The 18,830-nt window shown below is 40.8% G+C and overlaps 1 protein-coding gene across 1 annotated transcript in view; it reads left to right on the forward strand.

The window, feature by feature from the left end:
• The window catches only part of PAPPA2 (pappalysin 2), a 272,084-nt gene that overhangs the window by 223,301 nt on the left and 29,953 nt on the right, over nt 1-18,830 (forward strand). The window contains exon 20 of the mRNA XM_041765686.1: nt 11,428-11,499. Coding sequence (XP_041621620.1) covers nt 11,428-11,499 — 72 coding nt within the window. The remainder of the gene's footprint in view (nt 1-11,427; nt 11,500-18,830) is intronic.

Raw genomic sequence — 18,830 nt, forward strand, 5'->3', positions numbered from 1 at the left:
TTTATTTTATGATAGTCACAGAGAGAGAGAGAGAGAGAGAGAGAGAGAGAGTGGCAAAGACATAGGCAGAGGGAGAAGCAGGCTCCACGCACCAGGAGCCCGACGTGGGATTCGATCCCGGGTCTCCAGGATCACGCCCTGGGCCAAAGGCAGGCGCCAAACCGCTGCACCACCCAGGGATCCCTTCTTGACTGATTCTTGAGCATACTAGGCACACTCCCACCATAGTACCTTTGCTCTGTGGTTCCCTCTGCCTAGAATGCTCTTCTCCCAGGTGTCTTCATGTCTTGCTTCTTGACTTTCTTTAGAATTTTACTCAAATGTCAGGTGCCCTCTTTGTCTATCTAAAATTTTAACTCCCTAAAACTTTGTCCCCCTTTCCCTTTTTAAAACTTTTTCTCCTTAGGACTTACCATTATCAGGCATATTATACATTTTATTTATCTTATTTAGTATCCCTTTCTGCTGCTGGAATAAAAAGCTCAAGGAAGGAATATTATCTGTTCCATTCACTATTATCTCCCCAGATCTTAGAACAGTGCCTAGTATGTAGAAAGTGCTCAATAAATATTTAAGAAGTGAATAGATGAAAAAGAGGGTGAGAAAGCTATACAAGATCTGGATGGAGAAGATCTTATGGTATGTTAGTTATTTCTTCTTAGAATGGGGAGGGAGAGGATGACAAAGAGCCTGGGAGCTTGTTTGCTTTATTAGACTGTCTAACAAAGAAAATCCTTTGTCATAGAGTCACCAAGAGATGGAGTCTAGAGATGTACCACATTTAATTTGGAAACCATCCTCAGATTGCTTTTTTTCCCCTCACAGGCTAGTTTTGCTATATTATCAGCACAGGAATTTGTGTCAAAGCAGGAGGATTAGGAAAAAATACCCTAAGCATGATTCGGGAGAGGGGAACAGGAGTAGCATACTATTAATTCAGTCAGTTAGTTATTCATTGAACATACATTTGTTGGGACTTACTATGTGCCCTGGAACTGGTCTAACTGCTGGGAATCTGGAGATGAGAAAAATGATAGTCCTTCTATTTACAAAATTTATAATCTGGCCATGAAAACAGACATTTATAATAATGCAACACAGGAAATGGCTTGGTTGTGGTAGAAATGCAGCAGCAACACCCAAGAGGAAGCAACTAATTCTGCTCAGGAGCTTCAAGAAGGATCAAAGGACCACAAGGCTTTTCCTCTGGGTCATAAACTATGATCGAGAGCAATGTTCTAGAGGATAGGAATGGTAAGAAGTTCTCTGTGGCTGAAACGAGGGTCTGTGTGATGCCTAGGGAGAGGGAAGATGGGTACTAGAAGGATGAGATGGGGAGAAACAAATGGGCAAGATCCCTCAGGGCAGGCCATGCCCTTTTAGGATGTAGAACTTAAGGACAACACTGGATAGAGTGGAGCAAACCAGGAGCCTAAGGGCAGTGTGAAGACTGGATTGGGGTGGGGAGGAAAAAGTCAGACAAACACCTTGCCTGGTTCTCCCATCCTGGGCCTTCTAGACTTCCTGTCCTACTCCCCATAGCCTGCTGTGAAGGTCTAATTGGAATTACAGCGCCTGAAGGAAGAGCTCCTGCCTCCTGTTTCATGAAGCGCTAGATGGTCTAGATCTTGAATTCAACTTCTCCCTGGGGAAAGACTTCTCTTTCTCCATTAGTAGCTAAAGGGAGAAAGGCTTAGGATGTCTCAGACCCTTTCTTCCTCTTGAGAAATCAATTGCTTAAGGAATGCTTCTCTACCCACATCACTGTAAAGCCATCCAGTGGGAACAGTCGGTGGATATAGGGTATGGAAAGCCAGAGTGCAGGCCTTCCAGTGATTGGGGGTCTCCCACTTCTGCTTTCCAACTGGAACATTCAAAGAAAAGCAGTTTGGATGTCTCCATGAAGATAGCAGGGGTACCAATTACAGAGACTTGACTGTCTCCAAACTAGAAAACAATATTCTCTATTTTCCAAAAGCTTCTTTCTTCTTAACTGTGCTCCAGGGAACTCATTATTATTTATTTACTCTAATTCCATAGCTTTTTATTTACATTTATATACCTAGTGACTTTTCCAGTGCTGGGACCCTTGTAGGTGTCTTATAAGTATTGGTTGAGTGACCCAAAAAATTGCAGCACCATTTTCTACCTTTTTTTTTTAAGATTTTATTTATTTATTTGAGAGGGAGAGAGTATGAGCAGAGAGGGGGAGAGGGAGAAGCAGACTCCCTGCTGACCAAGGATCCCAGACACAGGGCTTGATCCCAGGACCCTGGGATCATGACCTGAACCAAAGGCAGATGCTTAACCAACTGAGCCATCCAGATGCCTCACCATTTTCTACTTTGGGAGTAAATGTCTACTTTTTCATCAAACTGGATCATTTTGGCAGCTCTGTGTGACTGTGTGTAATCACATCCTTGTCATTTTCAGTTGCCCATCCCAGAGAGAAAATTCAGAGTACTTTTTTCTCCTTAAGCCAAACATCAAATGTTATGGTCTGTATCCTTGCGTGTGTCATGACAGTGGTCTAGTCAGTAAATCCAGGTTTTGAAACAGGTTATCCAGGCATGATTTTGAGGATGATAGCATCACAGAATGGTTGTAGACCTTAGAATCAAAAATGTGTCAAAAACCAAAACACTGAGTTTTCACTCATTATTTCTGTAATTCATCAGGTGCATAATTTTAAGCAATTTTACTGTTCTGTGCCTCCATTTCCTCATCTGTAAAATAGACACAGTACCTATTTTGTAAGGTTGACATGAGCATCAGATGAGAAACATGGATAGAAATTAACTTTGTGCTTGAAGAACAGTCTTTCTCCATTATTTGTCATTCTTACTGCAAACGGGTTGCTTTTCCTAATCTCTGCCAGCTCTTCCCATCTGTGATCATACTGCCCTTCTTTGTAATCTGGGAGGATAGCTATACTGATCACAATTTGCATATTGTTAGAGGCACTATCACCTTAGTGGAGCTTTTAAGACTTGTGTCCTATTTCTGCATGAAAACAAAGTGAGGTAATTAGCTTCTTCTCATAATGTGGAGGAAGAATTGAGATAACTCACAAAACGAGCCTCATCCTTGCCTTGTAAGAGTAATTTGTTCCTGAGAAAACATCCAAAGGTCAGAATTTTAAAAGTTGAATACATAATTGATAACATTTGCTCCTGAACCCCCAAATCAATATTCTTTTTACCAGAAGAAAACCCAATGTTAATCCAGTAGTTAACATGAATTATCATAGAGTGGCCAAAGAAGCTGTCTTCTGTGCGTCTCTCAACAATTTCATAGATATAATGAAATAAAGGTGTATTGCTTACCAAAAAAGCTTCCATGGGATGCTTTGCTTTTAGGAAATCAAAACTTTATTATAACAGAAAACAAAAGGAAGAAGTCAGTGGATGCAGTGGGAACAGTGATGAGGTTGTTCTTATGTTCCCAAGTCCTCAGAGATAAGATGATACACTAGCCATAGATGATTTCATGATGCCTGCTATTTTGTACCCAGCAGCTCCTGAACAGTGGGAAATATAACCTTGTCCTCATAAATAAGAGGAAATGCTTTATAAACCAAAGCAGTTGTGTTAAATAAAACTCCTCATCGAGTCAAGTCCTTATAACTTACATTGATTTATCTTTGGGGAGGGGGTCTTTCCATATTGTACTCAATCTTAAATTTTGGTGTCCTTAAGAATCACTTGGACAATTTGTAAGAGGGATGGACAGACCTGGGTTCTACCCTTCAGTTAGTCTGGCAGTGCCATGAAGCACACCAGGTAATTCCACTGTAATGCTTTGAGAGACACTGCTATTACAAAATAAATACTGGCAACATAAATATTTTATGTACAAGCACGCCTATTTGAAGTCTGGCTCATTTGTTTAGTAAATGGTGATTTCCTTTTTTTCGTGCAAATCCATATCTCCCATACTTCAGATACCTTCATATCTGGCATGACTACAGAGCAAATGGATTAGGTTGCATCATTTCCTCTAGTCCGCTTCCAATGACTTCATTCTTTGTAATAAAAATGATATCCTACAGTTGGATAACACTTCATTGTTTTCAAAGTTGTATATGTAAAATATATATTTTTATATATTTATAATTTCATTTTAATCTTACCACAAACCAATAAACTAGGAAAGCAGGATTTTATTATCCTTGTTTTTACCAATAAAGTTGATTTTGGATGATCTGTCCAAGCTTGCACAGCTAACAGGAAGTAGAGAAAGAAGTGCAATCAACTTGTCTGATTCCAAGTCCAATGTGATCCCTCCTGAATTACCCTGTTTGCTATAGTCATTTCTTCCTCTCAAGTGTGTGTTTGGATTATCTTGCTCATCAAATAGAAAAGAAGTCACTACTCTCAACCATGAGAACCCCCTCTTTCCTACACTTCTCTTCTTTATTCCTTCTTTCTTTCCCTAACAAAAATAATTTAGAGATTTCCCTGTGATACTACTTGTCCTTATTGTGAAAGAGATTATTTTTATTTTATTTTTAATTTTTTTGAAAGAGAGTATTTTTAAAGAACAATCAGCTATACTTTTGAGATGCCCACAAAGTTTATTTGCCTTCCTCTGGGGACTCTACTGGTTTGTATCCTGCAAATAACACCTGACTTCTAGAATAATATACTTTCCATTAAAGGAAGAATTTCTGAGGACTTAGGTAACCTGGGGTTTTGATGAAAAACATCTCTTAATAGCAGCTGGCATGAAGAAGAATAAGGTCCCTCTTGGTTCACATACTTGCCCCTCGGTAACCTCTGTCTATTCATAATCAAGGGGGAGGATGATATTATCTATCTTGCAGAACTATTGTAAAAATCAAAAATAACACTTTTGAAATGTCTTACGTGGTTGTTGGCATATAGTTCTAAAGTGAGTAAAAATGAAATTTCAGTTCACTTAGTACAAATATTACCTTGGGAAGTTTCCTTCCTCTCTGAACAGATATCACCAGGGAATGTACCATTCTCTAAGTTCTATACTTTGCTTATTTGTGTGCACATGTGTGTGTGTGCGTGTGTGTGTGTGTGTGTGTGTGTGTGTGTAGCCAGAAACATGTAGATCATATGTTTCTTTTTTCTGTCCCTTTTACAAATGGGGCTGGGAAGAGGATTGATGGCCATTCAGTGTTTCCTATTTGAACACTGACTAAAGAAGCAACTTCTGACAACTTCGATTGCAAGACTGAGAATAAGGATGAAAATGACTATTATTTTTAATGGCTCGGTGGCATGCTGATTGTGGGAAACAAGACATAAGGATTTGAAATGGTCAGATGGACTTTCTGGGCCTTTTGTTTTTGTAATGGCTTCTTCCTCCTTTATCTACTATACACAGGGCTCTAGAACTTTCTCTGGTGATGACATCAGCAGGGCAATATCTGGCAGAAAGAGAGGATGTCCCCAGAAAAAGCTTATTGGCAGTCAAAAAAGGCCTACCAGTCAAGGGGACTGAACAGTGGAATCTGGAAGTTTGTGATGCAGGAGATGCCAAATGCTCATCAGTACCATTGCTCACACCCAGAAACAATAGCTTTTGCTCCTCAGCCTTCCACTCCTCTCTGGCAGTGCCTAGTCACCGGATGGTCTGGGGAGCCTGAGCTGAGGCTGTGGGAGGAGCTCCGCTCAGATTTTTGCTGGGAGCACTTTGTGCTATTCTCATCCCTGGTTTTCCTCATCTTTGATTTTCCTTCCTTTTTCTTCTTTTCTGTCATTCTGCCCCTTAAACTGGAAGATTCTTGAGGGTAGGGTTAATGTCTTATTTTCATCCCCAAATCTCCTCAGCATATGGCTCAGTTCATCCCCTGCTCAGAACGGAGTTGCCCTGTGAAACCAGAGCCCATAGAAGAGAGTGGCTCTTGCCTCCACAGAGCTCTTTCTCAAGGCAAACCTTTTGATTTTTCCAAAAGCCCATGCAAGCTTGAATTTTTATGACTGTCCTTAACCACTGTGTTGAAAGGGTTTTTTATTATATCTTGAGATTTACCATTTAAAATAGGAAAATTAACATTTTGACTTATGTTGGAAAGAAGTGGTCCTTCAAGAATGTGATTTCATGGGGAGATGATTTTTTTCATACATAATGTGGCAATTGTTTGCATGTAAATGAGTTTTCTAAATTATACTTGAAAGTGTTCTGTTCTGAAGTACAAAAGCATCCATCATAGCATCCCATTTCCTCTGTTAGTTTGCTTCATAACTTCATTTTTCACAGACCGAACAATGCTTTTCTTTTCTTTTTTTAGTATATCACAATTAGGAATTAGTGAAGTCCAAACTAATGAGATTTTCCTGTGGCTACACATGTAAGATTTGTAAAGATTCTCAACACTGCAGGGAATCCCTCCCTCAGCTCCCCAGCTCTTCACCAGAATTGCTCAGTCAAAACAAATCTTGTAATTTCTGACTTTGTTTTCCCAAATTGGTCCCCAGAGGATTAATAATTCCTTAAACAAAAACAAAATGTTTTAAGAGGAAGAGAGAAAGCAGGAAGAGAAAAAGAAGACCGTGCCCTCCAGGAGCCATAGTGTCCGACTTGCTGGTCTCACCCTTCCATCTGTCTTCTCATCTCCTGATCCTAGCCCTCATCCCTCAGAGTGTCCTCTTGATGGGCACAGTTGCGTAACAGCTCCAGTGACACTTGCCACATACACATCAGTGGGAGAACAAATCCCTCAGACATGAGTCATGAAAAAACCTTCTTTTTCATCAGTTTTAAGTATGGAAGTCTGCTTTTGGTTTGAATAAATCTCAAGGCATCAAGTCCAAGATAGTCTTGGAGGATGGGGGAAGAAGAACTGAAGAGCAAACTATAGGGTCCTGTACTACTGTCCAAATAAATATGCAAAAACAATGCTGTATTTTACTTAGGGTTGCATACATATGTAGTAATAAGGGAATTGTCACAAACCAGGCAACAGCAGAACTTTGTGATCTGTTGTGATTAGCAGCCCATTCTGTCAAGTAACTATTCCTGATTAAAAAAACAATTGAGCAATTCTGTGTTAGACCTTAATGTTGGCTAACCATCAGTCTTGTGACCTTTAGTGAGACATTCAACCAAGCAATAGCCTTCAATTGCCTTATGACCTTCCCTTAATCGCCTCCCTCCCTTTTGCCTCACTCTCTCCCAATCCCTCTCCCCCTTCCACCTTCCCTTTGTTCTTCCTTTCTTTCCTTTTACATTTAAAAAATTTTAAATGACCCAATCAAAATGACATCTTTAAACTGGTTTTCTCATGAATGTTTTCCTTTTGGAAAGTTCAAAAACAAATCTTTATTCACAATCAATTCACCTGAGAAGTGGCTTGCTAATAGTATAATAGCAATAGTTGTAATCATATAAAAATGTATAGAAATAATAATTTAAAAATTCAGAATAGTTGTTACCAGTAGGGAGGAAGGAAGGAGGGAGAAGTGGTAGGGGTACATATAGGGGACGTTAATGGAATCTCTAGTGACTTAAATTCTGGAAGCAGATACATCAAATTGTTAAGATTTGATAAAGCTGGGCAGAGGATATAAGGTTGTTCTTTCAATGATTTCCTATAACTTTTCAAATGTAATATATATACTATCATAATTTGTCAAAAAATATTCCAGAAAATAAGAAAATTATAGTGAAATCTTACAAGATAAATTGAGGCAGATTAAAACTTTTAAGAGTGTATTTGAGCAAAAATCTATTTGAGGCAGGCAGCATCATATCAGAAGTGGTTAGGAGTACTCCACCAAGAGGAGGTCAGGAGGGACTCTAGTAGAGGAAAAAAAAAATGGAAAGAAAATAAGGACATTATTGACTAGCTCTAGCATAAAGCCTGCTTGATTCTTTGTGATTGATTGTCCATAGTTTTCAGTTTCATAACCTTGAACCATTTACAGGCTTAGATGTTGGGTTGCTTCCGTAGGCTACCATGGATCAGAGTTACCTCAGTCTAATGGCCTTCCTGTTGAATTAATTTAAACTCATCTCACCAGTAGCTAGCCCTTCTCATTGCTTTTCTTCCTGTTTCACTCCCCTCTTTAACCTCACCACCACAAAAGTGTCCTGAAGTACATTTGAAATTCTCCTCCAGTTTTGATCAATAAGTAGTAGTTCAATTAATGACATACACGTATCTTTTCTATGGGGCGAATGACATTTACAGGCCAGGAGATGGTGGAGAATCCTGGAACTCCAACATCATACTTAGTGTTTGACAAATGCTTATAAAACATCGTCTCTAAATCACTGAGATAAGATATATGAGTGGGAGACAGTCCCTATTCTCAAGGATTTCACAATCTAGGAAGGCAAATGACCCAGGTACCAGAAGCTGTTGCAATTTTATAGAGATTAAGGAAGGATGCCAGTTTGAATTCATCTCATGTCTGAATTACAGAACATTAAAGAACCATTGAGATGAGTATTCTCAATTCTACTATCATGAATGTATTCTACAGATATAGCTGCATATGTGTGAAATGATTTATACATAGCATTGTTTATTAGAGCAAAAGACTGTAACCTAAATATCCATTAGTATGGGTCTGGTTAAGTAAATGAGGGTTCATTCATACACACAATGAGATACTATGCAATCAATAGAATACAACATTCCAGATACCATAAAATGAACAGAACCACAAGAAACACTGTGAAGTGAAATAAAGACAAACAAACAACAGATCAAAGTACAAAGTAAAATTTTGGTGTCTTGTGTGATGAAATAATTTCATACATAGATGTATGCATATGCATAGAATATCTCTGCGATGATACAAAATACAGAAAATTAAATGGAGGAACTTGGGTGGTTGGGGGTCAAGAGTAGGAGGGAGATTGTGCACCTTTTATACCTTTTATAGTTTGTGAATCTATATTACAGGGTAATAAGTTATATAAAAGACAAAGATGGAAAACATCAGTTGGAGATAACAGGTCAGAAGGGCAAAGAAACCAAGTCAAAAGTAAAGACAGACTCTTTTTCTTGGCAATATATCCTTAGAATTTCTAATGGATTAACAAACCCACGCTCCTGCATTTATAAAAGAGGTGAATGAGGTACAAGATTTAGAGAGCATAAAAGAAGCTGGGACAGTTCAGAGTGTTCTGGAGCATTCTGGTCATGGACATCATGTGAAGATGCCAAGGTTAAGTGTCTCCTTATGTGGAAGAATTGACATTCTTCCAAATCCCTCCCCCCCCCCCCCAGACTGTGACCTCTTTGAGGGCAGCAGCTAGATTTGTGGATCTTCAGACCCCTCTTGCTGACTGGGGAATCTGGCTCACAGTGAGTGAAGCCTGTGCACATTTGAAAGTCTGACTGACAAGGATGGGGGGTGAGGATCCTTAGGGAAGGCGGTGCTGTGAGAAGGAATAAGATTGCTCTGTATTTACATCTCAAGGGTACAGCTTCCTGTTTTATGCTAGTACCATTATCTGGTGACAGCAAGGAAGCCTAAAACGTTGATATTTTAAATAATAGAAGCGAGAACAATGAGAACAACGCTAGCTAAGTAGAGTCCCAGTGATACTGGTTTGATTGATTGATTGATTGATTGATTTTATTTATTCATGAGAGACACACAGAGAGGCAGAGACACAGGCAGAGGAAGGAGCAGGCTCCATGCAGGGAGCCCGACATGGGACTGGATTCCAGGACCCCAGGACCATGTCCCAGGCCAAAGGCAGGCACTAAACCGCTGAGCCACCCAAGGATCCCAGATACTGGTTTTAAAACAAACAAAAATCTTTCTAGGTAGCAGAGCCATTGTTTATATGCAAATAGTCTGCTTCAGTGGCTGTTAGTGCGGAATACCTCAGTTTTTCCTTATGCTGAATACCCCTATTGTGTTTACCTTAGAAATTTGTATAATCCTAAAAAGATTTGACAGTCTTTTTTTTTTTCCAGTGCAATGAAAACTTAAAAGCAAGTCACTTACTATGTTATTACAATGTGGAATTTTGAATATCAGAATTTGTTAGGATATATGGTATTATATTCCCTTTAGGGAAGCTGTGAAAGAGGAGTTTTAGTTTATACTATTACAACTCCAGGAAAATCTTGCAGATTCCCATTCTAATAACTACCTATGAGGTATATATCCATATACCGACATATTAATGCATGCAAATATCTATTAAATGTCTATTAATATATGCAAATATAGGTGTGTATATCCATATATCTACATATTAATATATGCAAATATATCCAGTCTGATGACTGCGCAGTCTTAACATTCTAGAATGTATAATTTCCAATTAATGGAAGTGCTATCTTGTGTAAAGCTCGTATCTCACAATGTATTATTTTTCTTCTGATCGCACTGTATTCCTCTCACACTGAATTAAAATGTGACAGTGAACGTCTACAAATGGCTGGGTTGATAACAGGCTACGGAGAGAATCTCCTTTTCTCCCTGAAGCTTCCTATGGGACTCTCTTTTCCTGAAGTATAACTTTTGAAATTTTAAAATACAAAAATTAAAAGGAAAAAGCTCAGTGAAAATGGGTTGTAATTATTGTTCAACAAAGAGTAGATGACTTTTTTTTTTTTAAGATTTTATTTACTTGAGAAAGAAAGAGCATGAGTAGGGGGGAGGGATAGTAGACTCCCTGCTGAGCAGGGAGCCCTATGGGGGACTCATCCCAGGACTCCAGGATCATGACCTGAACTGAAGGCAAAACCCTTAACTGACTGAGCCACCCAGGCACCTGATGACTGTTTAAATGCACATCTGAAATGGCCATTGGGACAGAGACCATCACCATATTTAATATGAGCATGTTTTGGCTCTCACCAGCTTGATGCAGGTACCATTTTGAGCCCCATTGGTGTCATGTTAACCTTATTTGACCAATGCATAGACCTTTTATTTCTCAGGAGAAAGGGATAAATATACTAACAAGAGATACAGATTGTGCAATTATCCTCCAGTCCTTGCTTAGCACTCACATCTTATCATCTAGGATTCTTGAGATCCATTTTTTTCTTCTTGTGAAGCTATATTTCTTACTCCTTAAAAATCCACAGTGCTTCCTGGTCAACCTGGATGACTTACAACTTTTTGTAATGTTATTGAAAATTTCAAAACAAATGGAAGCAATATTATGCCTAGAACCAAATTAACTCATTACAACATTGAGGACAGTTTCCAAAATTACACCTACACCCCTGTGGAAATTTAGATACCTTGAGGAGGGCAGAGGAGGATGAAGAGCATGAGAGTTCCACTTTGATGCCAGCTGGCAGGATTAGCAGTTCTGCAGGAAAGACCAGCTGGCCTTGGCCCTCTTTATGGGGCACAGCCAGGGTCTCACTCCTCAGGCAGTGGGGTTAGGCTGGTAGGGTGAGCTCAGGATTTGCCTCTTCTCTTACTGACCAGGGCTCTTTGTTTTCTGTTGTTTCATCTTCCCCTTCAGAGCATCGTGTGCACTGGGCGACGTCAATGGCACCCAGACCCTTTCCTGGTCCACTGCATTCAGTCGTGTGAGGTAAGCTGCCTCCCCTCCCCAGACCAGACCAGAGTTCTCTGGTCTGCTTAACTCACAGGGACTTGAGTCTTCCTAACTCAAGATCTTGCCCCTATGCCCTTTGTTTAATCTCTTAAATTTAGTTTTCCAATCCCCAGATTACAGATACTGGGATTTCTTTTTCTTTTCTTCTCCTCCACCCTCCTCCCCTTCCTTCTTTTTTTTTTTTTTTAGCAAAATCTCCAGGGTCTCATTTTAAATGAGCTAATAAAAAACAAGTTAAAAGCGAATCAGAATTTTTTATGGTTTTGGGATTTTTGTCACTGGACATGAGCTTAGTTAGATCGGGGCTTTGTGGACCAATGGCCTACAGACAGGCCTATTTGGCCAGCACTGTGTCTGAAAACAATTTTGGTTTGGTTGCCAATATTTAAAAATTGGGCTTTCACATAAAATTCGTCTATGTATATATAACATTACATGCACATGTACACACATAACTCCAAATAAAAATCAATATCAAACACTTTGTGCAGATTTGCCTCTTGAAAAACAAGACTATCTGGCAACCATGGCAACAATGAGCTGGATCTGAGTAACAGCTACAAGCCCAGAAGAGCAGCTGCTCTCTGGGTCAACAAGATGCTCTCCTCTCCCTGTGGCTTCTTACCCTAATGAGCATCCCTCATTGATATCAAATGCCTAGGTCATGCAGGCATCGATGTTTTCAACCTCTGAAATAGACCTATAATCCACTGTTGATGAACTCAAACCAGACCTTGACTTCCTCAGGGAATCTTATGTATTTCTTCACACAGGGGATTCCCTTCTCGTAGGGGATTTAGCACGCTGTGAATTCCTTAGCTAGATTAACAGGAGTTACTGTGAAGGAGAGTCAAGAATGAGGCAGAGGCTTACTGTGGGAGAGTGACCCAGGAATCCTGCCATGGAGGAAGGGGACACATCTCACACTCCCCCTCGCCCCCACACATACACGCATGCACGCACACAATTTAAGCCCTCTCACCCTGGGGATGGCCACTCAGTCACAATAGGTTTTGCCATCCAAATCTCTTGCTGCAAGTCATTAAGCCACTTAGCAGTGACACTTGGGTAATTCTGGCTGTTCCTTGTGTGCTAGTGAGAGTTGTTGCTCTGCCACTGATTTCCAACACCCTCCCCCCAACACACACCCAACGCACATGCCTGTCAGTCCCTCAGTTCTTCTGTATCCCTGTTTCTCTTTATCTAATTCTGGGAAACTGGGATCTACATGAGGCCAAAGAGGGGGAAAGGGTGGGGTTTGAGACAAAGAGAAAACTGGGTGTGGGAAATGACACCAATAAAATAGCGTTCTGAGAGTCCATCAGGAAAAATGCTAGCATGGAGTATGCTTTGTTACAGCGTGGGCCAACAAAACAGCTCATCTTCTGCCATCATTAGAAAAACAGATGGTAGCAGGGTGGGGAGGAGGGGCAGTGACTCATCCACTGGGCAGGGGGTAAAAAGAGGGAAGAGGAGGCCAGGGAAGGAGGGAGATAAACAGACAGAAGACTCAGAACTGGGAATGGATCAAAGGGATCCTGAGAGTTCCCTTCTGCTGCTTCTATGCGTGATGGTAAGAGGGAGGGTTGGGTGACAGGGCTTGGAGCTGGCTTCCGTGTTTCCCAGAAGGTTACAACACAGAGCTTTCACCACGTGTCCTCCCCTCCTCAGCGCACCCCCAGCACATCCTCTGGATCCCTTAACCAGAGCTTCCTAGGTTTGTTGATGTGATAAGGAACAAAGCTCCACTGCCTCCTCTGACTCCCCTGCCCAACTGCTGCCATGCACAGCTGAGCCTGGACCACCTGATGGCTGTTGGTACTCCCACTCCAGGGGTTCCCAAAAGTGTGGCCCTGGACCAGCACAATATGCATCTCTGGGGAACTTGTTAGAAATACACATTCTCAGGCCCCATCCTAGACCTATTAAATCAGAGACTCTAGGTGCAAGGCCCAGCAATCTGTGTCTTTAACAAGGCCTTCAGGTGTTTCTGAAGACCACTGAAATTTGAAATTTGAGAGTCACTGCTCTGGCCACCCTGGGAGCAGACGAGAAGGTTCCCACCATGTGGAACCCCAATTTGAAGCTTTCTTTGCCCAGTAGTAATTCTAGCCAATATTAGTTCCATTCCAATTATTCTGCAGTATTTCCTGAGACTCTGGGGAGGACAAAGTTTGAAAGGCCAGGATGTTGCTTCTGATTTCTCAGCAGAGGCTAGGAGGAGGTAAACAACAATCACAACAACAACAACAGAACATGTAAGGGGTGGAAGCAAGAAGCAAGGAAAAAGGAGCAGCCATACCCACCAGAAAGGAAAGGAATCAGACAGGGGAGGGGAGGGAGAAGCAACTCTGAAGACATAAGTAGTAAGAAATGCTGAGAGGGGTGAGCCTGAGAAAGAAAGGAAAGAGAGGCTGGAACTGGCTACTTGGCAGACACCTAATTCTTTACTGGAAAAAGTCGGCTAAATATATTAGGGGCAACTGAAGAGCATCAAAGGCATAAGGAGGAAAAACAGACCTAGAGGCAAGATAAACCAAAGAGGGCTCCATGGATGAGAGGAAGTTTTAAAAGTGCTGCACAGAAATCTGAGCTCAACTTAGACATTTGTTCCCCAGTATCTAAAAGGAGTTTTCTTTTTTTGCTTTCCAGTACTGAATATAACTCTAAGATGTCCCCGTGAGACATCCAGCCTTGTAAAAGTGAAGTACCTCATTCTTCCTGTCTCTCAGTGAGCTCAAGACAGTGAATCCATCACCTCACTATCCTCCATCCATGTCCCGCTTCCTGTCATTTTCACTCCTTTGTGTCATACCCCCTTTGCCACAGAGCTTTCACCTTCAATTCTCCAACATTCTCTGCCTCTTGCATTCTTTAAGAGACAGCTCTAAGGTTTTCTCTACAGCATCTTGTGTAGATAATGCCATCTTCTCATCTTCAGCTATGTTCCCATTGTTTGCAAGAATATATGCATGCCACATATCTGCGATTCAAACTTGTTCATACATTAAATTCTATCTTTCTAGTTGTTTCTCAAAACTTAAACCGACTCTCATGTTTTTCTTGACCTGACCCTCCTCATATTCTCTACTTCTTTTGTAAGTTGCAGATGGGCAGGGAATGGTAGCTTGGTTGGTGGAAAGGTTTTAGAGTCCTGCAGATGTAAATTCAAATCCTAGTCCAACTGATGGTGTGAGCCTTCTAGTATCTTAATCTGTACTGGGAAGTGGGGACAACACAGCTATTTTAAGGAGTGTATCAAGGATTAAATATGATAATGTACAAGAAGTGTTTAAGCACCATGCCATGTCTGGCCCATAGTTGACGGGAATAAAGTAGTGGTGTTCATGGTGTACCATAGCCACTTTGTAAATGCTGAGTGAGGAAAGCAGAAGGCAGGAGGCAGAGCTGCTGTTATAGTATCAAGGTGAGCAGGTGCAAACTCTAAGGATTGGAAAAGGAAGAGAACAAGAGAAGAAAGGCGAAACAGGCCATTCCCATGGAAGTCCCCTAAGATCCGTAATTCACAGATCTCTTGGACACAGCTGCCATGTCCAGTCAGTCATGAGGCCAGTCAGACACCAGACCATTACATGAGTAGCTCTCCCCATTCCTACTCTCAAGTCCCTTCCTGGGGCCTCAACACTTCCCACCTGGACTGCTGCATTGGTTTCCTAATTATACTTCCTACTCCCAGACCTGTGCTCATTAAAATTATAGACGAGTATACAATTAGTCTAGGATAACAATGCAGAGGACAAACACCTATTCTGCCAAATGCTTGCCCAATAAAGTATACTCTTTTCCCAGCATGGCAAGAGAAAGAGAGGCAAGGGAGCATCTTCGTTTTGTGGGACGATAATTGAAGTGAGTGTTCACTCCATCTATGAACACCATGATATTGTCAGATCACATGTGTTACGCTCTCTGGCTTTTTTCCCTCTGTGCCTTCCTTTTCTCCTTTCCTTCTCTTTTCATTAAGTCATATTTATAATTCTGCCAAAGTCCACAGCCCTAGTTTTCACCTAAATTAAGAACACCTTGGGGAATCCCTGGGTGGCGCAGCGGTTTAGCGCCTGCCTTTGGCCCAGGGCGCAATCCTAGAGACCAGGGATCGAATCCCACGTCAGGCTCCTGGTGCATGGAGCCTGCTTCTCCTTCTGCCTATGTCTTTGCCTCTGTCTCTCTCTCTCTCTCTCTCTCTCTCTGTGTGTGACTATCATAAATAAATAAAAAATTTAAAAAAAAGAACACCTTTTTCTCCAGGGAATGCAGCTGGGAATAAAGACCACACTTATGGCCTCCTTTCGGATAGAAAAGATTAATTTCCTTCCCGCCGGATGATTAAAATGGAGTGCCCATTGACCTAGGGTTTGGCTCTACTTTTTCTGTGAACGTATATTTCTTGCAAGTTTATTGCGTCCTTCTCAGCAACATCCGTTTTGGATTATAGTTTCTGAAATTCTTTCTTCTCCCCTTTGCTGTTCTGTGTAGAGTTGTGCCCTTCCTTTTTCAAAAGTGGGAGCTGTGAAGGAGGACAGAGGCAGAACGATGTTAAAATAATTAGGATCAAATGCTGACTCCTCACTTGTTCACCATGTGGGGATAGGGCCTTATGAAACAGTTATATATATATTAAGAATCAAAAAATAGTCAACTTATACCCAGTTTATATCTTCATGAGTGCTTATAGTATAGGTAGCCATGGTTAATTGATGTTCTTCCAGTTTCCAGTAAAACCTAGAAAACCTTTTAAGATTTTGTGGGAATTTCAAGTAAGTCTCTATGGGGATTAGCTGCCATTTCTCCTATAAATTCGTATACATACTCATACAAATCCCTATCACCTCACCTACTGTCCTTCCAACAGGCTGCAAGCTTCCAAGTGTCAGATGTGTGTTTTATTTGTTTCTGTATCCCTCTGAAAAACATAGCCTAATTCTTCAGTGACACCTGTTTCTATTCCCCTATAGGCAGGGACAGAGAATTGAAGGTAGAACTTTGAGAGTCTTAAATTGAAAAAAGATTGGGTCAGTCTTCTGAGAAGCAGTACAGTGGAAATAAATGCAGTGAAGGAATAGGAGAAGTAAAGAGTAAAAACTCTGTCATGCACAGAATCAGAAGGCCTAGCAACAGATACAGTGAGGGCCATGTGGAAAAGCAGAAGAAAAGCTGTCTGGGGCATAGCCACAGGCTTGAACCTCACTTCCAACCTTTATCACATGATTCCTTGGGCAAGTCAGTTAACTTCTCTGAAGTTAAGTTCCCTCAGCTTTTAATTGGGTAGATATGATTTATCTTTTAAACATGTTGGTGTTGGTTCAGATAACCAGTTTCAGAAAGCTATGGAGACACACCCATGGGAATATGGTTTGGAGCCTTCGGAGAAGTCACACTCCAGTAAAGTGTGGGTCAGGCTAATTTTTCAGGAATAGCTGCAAACCTCCCTTATATCTGGAGATTTTTTATCTTAATCAAAAGATTAAGATTTTGATTAGATTGTGATCTTCATTCATGGGTCCTTCCCTGAAAGGGCCACTGTTCAGATGTGTGGCCTTCTTGGTTAGCCTTGATTTCTTAGTCACTGAATGGGTTGCATTTTGGAAATCTGTTGGCACTGTCCTTTCTTGGCATCTGTTCAAAACCAGTCCAGCTTTTGGTTTTACAGCTTCCATCCTGGTACTAGCTGGCAAGAGAAAACTCAGACTACGATAGGATAGATAATGAGAGTCAGAACACGATAAAGAACATGCAAGCACCTCTTGTATGAATGCTCATTACACATTAGTTAAGCATGTGATAAACATTAATTGAATTTCATTTATCGGCAATACTGAGTGGCTTCTGTTTCAAAACAAAAGTTGTGTTTCTCACCACTATTTATCCTCAACTGACAGTGAGGAGCAATACACATTTCTATGTGTATCCTCCAAGGGGTTAAGAGGCCAGGCCCGATCTGGAGGGAGATTTGATAAAGGATTGCTCAGGATGACTCTCATGCCTTATCTAATCCATTCTGATGTTCCTGAAGGAATGAGGAGCCCTCAGAAGACCAGAGGGAAGCTGTGCAGTATATACCACATTAGAGGCACATGGGGTGGAACAATAATGTCTACATTCTTACTAGTTTGGTTTTCCTACTAGAAACAGTTCTAGGACAGTTTTCTTTAAGTCCGAGTCCTGTACTTATAAGGAACATGCCCTCTCTTGCCACAGCCATGTTCTGTGACAGAATGATTGGTCAGAGAGACAAAGGAGAAGTCACTTCTTAAACTTAGCAGATGTGCCATTCTAGTCCAAATGAGAGAACCCCCATTTAAGATGACAGCTAAGGGGTTTGACCATGCAGTGTAGATTGTTACTGTATATTGTGCAAAATGGGGTGGTCCATCCAGGAGAACACTCAAGACTGGTTCTGGCCACATCCCAATCCTTACTCCTTTCACAGAGGCAAAGGAGTTGGCAGGTCGTTTTTATAAAAAGTGTGCTTAAGAAGTGCCTGGGGCTCTTTTTATTTTTAAAGATTTTATTAATTTGAGAGAGATAGAGTATGAACAGGGGGAAAGAGAGAATCTCAAGCAGACTCCAAGTGAGCACGGAGCCAATGTGGGACTTGATCTCACAACCCCTAGACCATGACCTAAGCTGAAATCAAGAGTCAAACGCTAAACCAACTGAGCCACCAGGCATCCTTGGGGTTCTTATTTTTAAAATACAGGTTCGTAGGTTCTTCTCCATTCTCACATATCAAGTCTGGTATGAGGTCCAAGAATATGTGTTAGGGTGCTTCCAGTGCACATGGTCCTCAACTGCAACTTGAGAAACACTGGGCAAGGATCAATTAATACACTCATAGATAGTGGTGCACAGCAGCACCTTGCATGTTGGGAGAAAAGAATCCACCTTCTAATAATAGTTCTTGAAAAAATGAAGATATCACCTGAAATTGAATACAATTCATAAAAGTCAAGGACAGAGGTAGAAATATCTGGCAGAGAATGGTAATAATAAAATTTTTAGAAGCCAGAAAACAGTGGATTGTTTTAAAATTATAGTGAAAATTTTTTAAATTACATTTCATCATGGGTAAACAGCAGCATGACTCTTCTTAAAACAACAAACTACATGGTAATGAATGGATATGGGACCAACAGAAAACCTGAGTGTTTCATTGTGTTTCATTCTTCTCAACACTGGTCTGATCCTATTTTCTCTTTAGATCTAACTTCTGTAGCTATTAGAAAATACAGAACATGTTGAAAGTAACAAAAATAATATCAAAGCTTAATGATAATTCCTTTGGGGTC

This window comes from Vulpes lagopus, chromosome 1 (genome assembly GCF_018345385.1).
Source record: "Vulpes lagopus strain Blue_001 chromosome 1, ASM1834538v1, whole genome shotgun sequence".
In the NCBI taxonomy this organism is placed as follows: Eukaryota; Metazoa; Chordata; class Mammalia; order Carnivora; family Canidae; genus Vulpes; species Vulpes lagopus.